The sequence below is a fragment of the Apodemus sylvaticus genome, chromosome 5 (genome assembly GCF_947179515.1).
Source record: "Apodemus sylvaticus chromosome 5, mApoSyl1.1, whole genome shotgun sequence".
In the NCBI taxonomy this organism is placed as follows: domain Eukaryota; kingdom Metazoa; phylum Chordata; class Mammalia; order Rodentia; family Muridae; genus Apodemus; species Apodemus sylvaticus.
Genome location: NC_067476.1, coordinates 108,449,660 through 108,458,758, shown reverse-complemented (window position 1 = coordinate 108,458,758; position 9,099 = coordinate 108,449,660). Strand labels below are relative to the sequence as shown.

Sequence of the window (9,099 nt, the reverse complement as noted above, 5' to 3'; positions counted from 1 at the left end):
TGACAGCCCCTACTGGCCTCTGGGGTTGCCTATGTACACATACACACACACACACACACACACACACACACACACACACACACACACATCTTCCAAAGAGTGGTAGTTTTATATGTGAGGTGGGCATGTTAGAAATAAAAGCAGTTTACAAGGCAGCAAATACAACTGAAGGGCTGAAATGGACGGGTGGGACTTTCTTGGATTCTGTGAGCTGGAACCTTATGTTCCCCACTGGATGCCTCGGGCTGCCGTGGTCTGTAGATGTAGCAGTGGCGATTGGGCTTACAGGGTCCAAGGCCTTGAGCTCCTGGGGGACTGAGTCTCAGACACAATAGGTCCTTGATGTCTCCCATGGCTACCTGTCCGTATGGCCCTAAAACCATAGCAGCAAAGCAGACTCCATGTCAAGCCTTGGCTCCCGCCCTGTAGACATGTGCCTCCTTTCGGCTCCATGCCCCATGTCTCTCTTGCAGGCTCTGTGCAGGAGGTGGCTCAGCTCCAGCTCCAGTTGCAGCAAGCGCAGAAGGCTCACATCCTAAGTGAGAGCATGAATAAGGCTTTGCAAGTGAGTACTGTCCCTGAGAAGAGACTTGGGCAGTGCTATCATAGCTTTTTTGAACCTTAGGTTTCTCTGTGGTAAAAGTGGCTTAGGCCATCTTCACACCAGCTAGGGAAGTTTTTCAGGGTCTAGACGACACCACTGTTAGTTAGACCTAGGCGTTCCAGCCCAGTTCTGATGAACTGCAGAGCCGGACCTCTGTCTCCTGCCAGTCTGTTCACTGTCCCTCCTGGCTCTGCATCCTGCATCTTGCATCCTGGAGACCAGGGTGTCTACAGGTATGGAATGTATACAGGTAACGGGGATGTTTCTCCAGATCCTCTGCCACTTTAATTTCCCTGAAAGGGAAGGAAGGTGCTGGAAAGGAGTTGGAGTGCTGCTTCCACTGCAGGAGGTCCTCTGCCTGTTGATCCCGCAGGCAGAGCAGAGCACACTCCTTTAGGTAGAGTATAGCATGCCCTGGCTGAGCTGTTTTGTCTGCTATAGTGGGGCCAGAACACTAGAGGCATCTCAGCTAAGGGGTTTTTGTAAATAAGAGAGCCTCAGGAAGAACCCCCTGCCTTTGCCTCTTCATATATCCATGTGAAAATACCGCTTATGAACTTACTCAGAATGAATATTAAGAATGTATTTCAAGAGGTTTTTCTGCATTCTTACTGATCATCAAAATGAGGTTTGAAACATAGAATGACTGATTTTGTTATTCAGGAAAACAGTAAAAGTTGTTTTTGATATTTTGTTCTAGGAGGAATTAGCTGAGCTTAAAGATGAGATTTCTCTCTATGAATCTGCTGCCGAACTCGGAGTCCTTCCAGGTGACTCGGAAGGAGACCTGAGTATAGAGCTCACTGAGTCATGTGAGGACTTGGGCATTCAAAAAGTCAATTGGAAACAAGCCAAAGCTATCAGGTACTGTGTGGATGGTTTAATATAGATGAATTTATGTTAATAAAGCTGGTGATGGAGGTATAGGACACTGGTGACACCATCCATCAGATAAAGACCCCAGTTGGGGGAGAGTGTATTTTAGAAATTCTTAATGAAATATAAATGCCTGAAATCCAAATGAACAGAAATCTGAAGTATTAACGCTGTGCCTGTAGCCCTCATCATGCAGATAGATGCCAGTTATAGAAAGCTAGGAAGGAGTTTATGTAATTAAAATATACAGGTTATAGTGCCAGGGAGGTGGCTTAGTGGGGAAGAGAGGTTGCTATGTAGGCATAAGGACTTAAGTTCAAATCCCCAGAACCTACATTAAAAAGGTAGGCATGGTACATGCACCTATGCTCCCAGCATTGTGGGAAGTTGAGACAGGAGGATAGCAAGGATTGCTGGCTACCAGCCCAGCTCCAGGTTCAGGAAGACGCTTTGTTTTCAGGACTGAAGCAGAAAGAGAAGAAGTGGAGAGTGAGAGTGAAGAAAAGGGCACCTGATGCCCAAGTGTGGGCACACACCTACACACCTACAGACATACATGTGTATGCACCGCGTGCGCGTGACACACACAGACACACACACACACACACACACACACACACACACACACACACACACACGAAATGTATGTATTTGAACCATTGAGGTGAATGCCTATTTTTAATGTTAGCCTTGGGGGTTAAAAATAGGTATCTTGCATATGTGACTTTGGGAATCTTGCATATGTGACTTTTGAGAAGTTTGTATTTTAACACTGCCCTTACAGATTAGAGCAGTAAGGTGAGCTTTAGTCGGCCAGAATCTAAAGTCATGAGATGATCCTGCAAAGGAAGCTGCTGTTATTTTGCTTAGCGAGGCTCTGTTTGCCTGAGTGTCTGCCTCCTGGGGCTCCTGTTGCTACAAATAACAGCTACGCCTGGAGGGAAGCAAGGAAGAAGGGAGCACCTAGACCAAGTGTTTTTGGTAGGAGAGACCTTCAGGCTCTCATCTAGGGCCGGGTTGACCTAGGTTTCTTTTCATCCCCTAATTACCTGGTTGACAAATGGCGGCCACTGTGGCTGAGATGAAGTGGAGGGGGCTCCTGTCAGCTCAGCCTTAGCTGAGAGCTGAGGGAGAAGTGTAGGAGGCCACGCAGTGGGAGCGTGGCTCTCAGTGAGGATTTTAGCCCAACCATGTTGAACAAAGCCTTCCACTATGATTGATGAATGCAAAAAAAAAAAAAAAGTCTTTTCTATTGTTTTTATGCCTAGGTACCTACAATGTAAAGTTCTAGGTGACCATTTGAAAACACACTTGGCTGGGAATGCCTCATTTTTTGTCACTGCCAAATGACTTCCCAAAGCCTGGTGAAAGAGCCCAGGCTTCACAGACAAACAGTTGGCACGGCTGTGCCTTTCAGTGCTGCCCTGGCGGTGCGCGGCGGTGCCTTAGCTCTCAGAGCATGTTTTCCTGTTTGTGTGTGTGTGTGTGTGTGTGTATGTGTGTGTGTGTATGTGTGTGTGTTCATGCTCTCAGCAGGCTCTCTCTCTCTCTCTCTCTCTCTCTCTCTCTTTCTCTCGGAACTTAAGCGTTAGTTAAAATAGATGATGAATGTGAGTCTCTGGCAATGTGTCCCACACCCACTAAGTAAAATATGATAGCTGTTTCTCTTATTTTATACATGATTGTTTATGGCATTAATCAGATTTTACATTAATCTGTTTTGATTTCAACACATACTTTATAAAGCATTTGGGTCCTTGTTCTTGTGACAGATGTTGGCTTTACTGGGGCATAGAGAGGCGAACCACTTGGCGTCGGTAGTCACTGGTGCCATGGGGACTTGACACTGGTGTCACAAGACTCTTTGGGCCCAGCCTATTGTTCTGTTTGTTCACATTTATGTGACGGTCAAGCCTTTTTACACCAAACTTCATTCTTTTTTTTTTTTTTAATCTCTCTTATGTGGAAGATTAAAGACATAGTTCATTAAAAATGTTTTTCTCCAGTTATTTAATTTAGTACTGCAGGTGGCTTTGGAGTGGAATGATGAATGTATCCACACTTCATCTGTATCTATTAAAGCACATCCTGCAACTAGTATTTTTGGGGGGTTTGGTTTGTTCCTTGAGGTAAGATATTGCTGTGTATCCCAGGTTGGCCTCAAACACAGTCTTGTCCTGGATTTCCAAGCACTGGGATTATTGGATGCGCACTATGCCTAGCGACTCTGTTAATTTCTCTTCAGAGAGCATCCATAGCCTCAAGTGTGTTCCTGCACCTGCTAGACTAGAGGCATCTGTCTCATCACTCCCCAGGATGACTGAGCCGCCCAGCGGGGAGCCGGGCCTTACTGAGTCAGAGTGGGGACTGATGAGCGCTCTGGTCAAACCATCTGATAAATGCCGCATCCAGAGGACACATGTAGCTGAGAATCCTCTGACCCGCCAGCGTTGATAGTTGATCATCTATTTTTGAGAAGCTTTCTCTTATCAAGTTTACAGGACATAGGAAAGAAGAAATTTGTGGGGTTTTGTTTTGTTTTTGAGTGAATTGATTTGTTGAAGAAAAGGAAGCAAGATTTCCCAGTGTGAGTTACTGTTTTCTAGACTTGAACTGCTTTCGAATCACTGGTCCAGGTACCAGGAGCTCCCAGCTTTTCCTGCCAACCACCACGCCCTCAGGCTGCTGCCCAGTAACAGGGTTTAGCCTTGATGTTCTATTTTACATTAATGGAATTGGAGTAGCTAAATCTGTACACAGCTTACAGACAGCTTCCTCTCTCTATTATTATAGTTGGCTGCTAAGCTCAAATAATAAACATTTAACAAGTGGAATACCTTTTTCTTTTGGTCTTCTCAGCAGGCTTCATAAAGGACTTTAGTTTATTTGGGTTTCAGGGAAACAGTCTCAGTAGGGTGCCGTGATCCTCGGGCAGAGCGGTGACCACTCTGCCTTTCTTTCCTGTCAAGGAAGGAGAGAAATTATTGCACAAGCACTCTCTCTGCTCTCAGACTTGGCTTTCTCTAGAGTACAGAGTGTGTTATTCCTGTGGCCTGTGTTCAGGCAGAAGAGGAATTAGGGAGGGCTCGCTTGCTAGTTGAGTAAACTGAATCCTCATCCTACAGCGGAATACTGCGTTAGGTATTTTGTTTCTTACATAGCTATATCTGTTGTAGTTACGATTTCTATTTCTGTAAAAATGGAAATGATTTAACTAGGTGAGGATTTATATATGCAAACATACACATAGACTACATTTATGTGTATTGTTATTTACATATATGATCTATCCATCCTAAGGGGTTCTATTTATAGTTAAAAATAAATTTACCTAATGGTTTGTTCATTCTTTCATCATACATATACAATGCTCTAACATTTCATTTAAAATCATCTAAAATCTTTCAATTTCAGGAGTAAAAATTTTAATCCAGATACCATTATTTCTTTTTCACATAGATTTTCTCTCAGAGAGATTTATATTTTATACAGTTCCATATGCTCAGCTCTTGTGCTCCCTATCAACATTTTGTATTAATTCTTACAATTAATGACCCAGTATATTTACAATATCACCATGTCTCAGGTGTGCCTGGCTGTCTTTAGTAATGTCTGTGACTTTAAAGTACGTATTAGCTACTAGGAAAGTGTTGTTTAGAAATGTATATGACTGTTTTCACTTAAGAAAAAAAGACATTTTTATTAATTGAGAGTTTCACAGTTGAGGGAATGTGTTTTGACCCTGTTTGTCTCCTGTACCCCTCCCGTTAGTGCTTCCTAGGGCTACTCCAACTTGATGTTCTGTGTTTTGTGTGTGTGTGTGTGTGTGTGTGTGTGTGTGTGTGTGTGCACGCGTGCTTGTTTTAAATAATGAGTCACATTTGTATTGGCAATCTGTTCAAGGGTGTAGGGCTGTCCACTCAAGCAAGGACCTACCAGGGCCCATGCCCTTAAAGAAAACTGCCTTTCCTTTCTCCCCGGAAGCCATCAGCTATGACAGCTCCTCAGAGCTAGGGGACCTCAGAAACACTCTGTATTCATCCTGCTGCAATGCCGACTCACTTGACCTTGAGCAGGTCTTTTCTTTCTGTCCTCTATAACATAATATATTTGTTATTCTTTGAGAATTTCGCATATGCATACAGTGTATTCTGATTATATGTACCCTCACTCCTTCCCAGCCTCCTCCGTGATCCACCCCTCTTCATCTCTACCTAACTTTCTCTTTTTCATTTTTTTATTCTTGTCTTATATTTTATGTCATGACTGCAGTTTTCCCTCCCTTCTCTCCCCCAGTCTCTTACTCCTACCTCCCCTCTCTCCTAGATCCTCCCCCCCCTCCCAGAAAAGAGCAGGAGGATGTCAGCTAAGCATAGCTGTCACCAGCTACAATAAGCCCGGGCATCACATCAAGACTGGACCAGGCCCCCCAAGAAGAGAAGGGTCTCACAGTAGGCAAGAGTCAGAGACAGCTGTCACTCCCACTGTCAGGAATCCCACACTGATGCCAAGCTACTCAGCCATAGCTTGTTTGCAGAGGATCCAGGTCAGCTCCGGCAGGCTCCCGGCCTGTAGTGTCCCTGACCCTTCTACTTCCTGCACGCCTTCCACCCACTTGTAGGACTCCCCAAACACTGCTCGCACCGGTTGCTGGATGGAGTCTCTCTGGTCTCTGATGACTCTGCTAGGCTCCAGTCCTCGAACGCTCTGCAGGCAGGACAGACTGTAGGTCGGAGGTTTGGTGGCTGGGTTGTGCAGCTCTTTTATAGGAAGCCACAGCTTCTGAGAGTTTATGACAGCAGAGGTCCTGTCATATCATACATGCAGGCGCACGCGCGCACACACACACACAAACACACACACACACACACACACACACACACACACACTAAAATGACTTTTAAAAAAGCAGAATCTTATTCTAAGCCTTAAGTTTATTGAAAGTAGAGTTGAGTTTCGAGACAGACCTGGCTCAGGGAATCTTGGTTTTTGTTTCAGTTTTCTGAAGTTTGCAGAGTCAACCCATGCGTTTGGGTCTGTCAGCTGGAAGAGGGAGGGAACAGCAGTTGCTGGTTAGGATAGCTGATGTTGCTATTTTTTTTTTCTTCTCCAATATCTGTATCACCTTGTTCGATGCTAGTATGACATATACCAAAAATCACAAGTGTGAGCTGTGTCAGAGTTAAACTGCTTGTATCTAGGCAGAAAGACCAAGGGGGAGTGCATCATTCGAAGGATGAGCTTGGTTTTGCAAAGGTGAGATCCTTAAATATAACCAAGTTCTAACTTGTTTATTTTTGCTTTCTGTGTATTAGTGTTCTGCCTGTGTGTTTGTATGTGTTCTGTATGAGTGCCTGGTGAGCTTGGTGGCCAGAAGAGGACATCAGATCCCCTGGAGTTTCTGATGGTTGGGAGCCCCCATGTGGGTACCGAGAATTGAATCCAGGTCTTCTGAAAGAACAGCAAGTGCTCTTAATCACCAAGCCATCTCTCCATCCCCCAAGCTCCAGATGCTTTAGCAGAGGTTAGCTCAGGGTTAGAATGCTCCCCTAGCATGTATGAGGCACTGGAAACAAAGAAACAAAATGTTAAAAATAGAGTTAGTTCAAAATGCCGTACTGTAAAGGGATAGAAACCATGTCCACATGTGGTTAGGGCTTTGCGGATCTTTGATTTCTTTCTTGATTTTATGCTAAAAGGACAGTTTCTCCATCAGGCTCACACAGCAAGAATCCCCGGATGAGGAGCCTTCGAAGGATGAGCTTCTCCTGAAGCTGAAAACACAAGTTCAGCGCTTGCTGACGAGCAACTCTGTGAAGCGGCGTCTGGTGTCTCAGCTGCAGAGCGATCTCAGAGATCGCCAGGCGACAACAGAAGCTCTCCAGCAATCGAAGGATGGTGACAGAGGCATGGAGGTGAGGTCCTGGGACCCGGGCATGTAAGAAGCCCCCTTGAAACATGGGCTTTATAGATATGGTACATTTTTGGTTTCTTAGGGTTGATTTGACTCTTAGAAGTAAAGCTTACAGGAAAAAAAAAGCCACTTGATAGGATGTTTATTGGCTTGTTCTGGGCACCTAGTAAACGAGATGTCAGTTAGGTTAAATTCTTTGTTCACAAATGAAAGGACCTTGTAGAGGGTATGTGCCTTTTGCCAGGTTTGCTTCAAACAGCCATGCTTTAAACCCTGTTAATAAGTGTCTCCAGTGAGATCCCTTAGAAGCTCTGCTCCTGAGCTCTCTGTTCTAGTCTTACAAGAGTTGGCCTCAGAGAGGAAGTGGGTTAGAGAACACTGGCTCATACTTACTTCTAGATGTGTCTTTAACATTTAGAGATGGCTTTACTCTTGTAACCCTGGCTAGCCTTCAACTTGTAATCTTCGGTCCCTGAGTCCTGGGATGGTGGGAGTATGCCCAGTATCTGACCTCCACCTCAATGTTCTTTAGCTGACGTCTTCGAGGGAAATGAAGGTAGGGGGGTTATATGGCCCTCTGAGGTTTCACAGTCGATCTTAGGAAATGAAGTTACACTACATGACTGATGGGGTCAGAGTTATTGCTGGACACCCCTGTCGCCAGAGCTTGAGAAATAACATCCAACTCTGATGCTCAGTTAAACTCTAACCAAGACTTACTCAGTGAGGAGCGTGAGGTCCCTCTGCAATTATCTCTGTGTTAGTGTTGTTTTTCCCAGGCCTGCCATGTCTGTAAGTTTAAATGTATTCACATTCCTTTTCCTACCAAACTGCCCATTTGTAGTATCTTCCTGCTTCACCTGCTCTCTCTTACCTGATAGCTAAATAAGAGCAGAACAGAACAGTGAGAAGTAGACATGCCTCAGCCCAGATGCCGTGATGTCTTAACATTTCTTTTCAGAATGGATTATTCCATTACTTTCAAATTTAGCCTCACTCAAATTCTCAAACAGAATGTAAGTGGGTTCTTTTCTAGAATGTCACACAAATGGCCTTCTCAGTTGCCAGCTGAACCCCAGAGAGCCAGACTTTACTGTCTACATTTCTGTTAGCCTTCTGGTCTGCCCACGATCCTACCAGAATAGCCCAGTGTGCTCTGCCTATAGCCGTTCAGCATTTCTCTAGCTTACAGGCCCAAAATCTCTGGAATTCCTTTGGCAAATCTGTTCTAAAAGCCTATTAGCCACATATTTATGTAGTCAGGGCAACAGCCCCCCTTTTAAAACAATCTGTGATAGTTTTCGTATGACTGTGACCAGATAAAATCATGGACTAGATTACAGGTATTTTCATAAACTGAGTAGATTTATGATAGAGAATAAGGAACTTAAAGATATGGGAACATTCAAATGGGAGGGAACACACATGGTCATATAAGCACAGGGGCAGCACAGAGTTCAGGGGAAGGAACTGTTCACTTCCCCTTTCCCATCTAGCGCAGTCACTGAGAATAGTTGCTGACGTTAGCAGTCGAGAGAGCGGAGGGTGATTCCCGCACCACCTATCAGGATGCTCGTTTTCATGACTTGTCTGGAAAATAATGGACCAGCGTATATCATGTGTCTTAAAACAGTATCTGCTGAATAAGGCCCATGAGAGGTGCAGCTGGTACACAGGTACATAGTGAGGTAATCCTGTGGAGTAA

The 9,099-nt window shown here is 44.7% G+C and overlaps 1 protein-coding gene and 1 long non-coding RNA gene across 11 annotated transcripts in view; one reads left to right on the top strand and one right to left on the bottom strand.

The window, feature by feature from the left end:
- The window catches only part of Cep152 (centrosomal protein 152), a 70,959-nt gene that overhangs the window by 21,219 nt on the left and 40,641 nt on the right, over window positions 1-9,099 (top strand). For all 10 annotated transcript variants that reach the window (XR_007977932.1, XM_052183478.1, XM_052183479.1 and 7 more), the window contains 3 exons: window positions 474-565; window positions 1,305-1,468; window positions 7,197-7,395. Coding sequence is in view for 9 of the 10 variants with exons in the window: in XM_052183478.1 (XP_052039438.1) it covers window positions 474-565; window positions 1,305-1,468; window positions 7,197-7,395 (455 nt within the window). In the remaining variant the exon portion in view is untranslated. The remainder of the gene's footprint in view (window positions 1-473; window positions 566-1,304; window positions 1,469-7,196; window positions 7,396-9,099) is intronic.
- LOC127685842 (uncharacterized) lies at window positions 4,317-6,428 on the bottom strand. Its single transcript, XR_007977933.1, has 2 exons — window positions 6,125-6,428; window positions 4,317-4,441 (listed from the first exon to the last, which is right to left on the bottom strand). It is a non-coding gene; the product is annotated as an uncharacterized LOC127685842 (long non-coding RNA).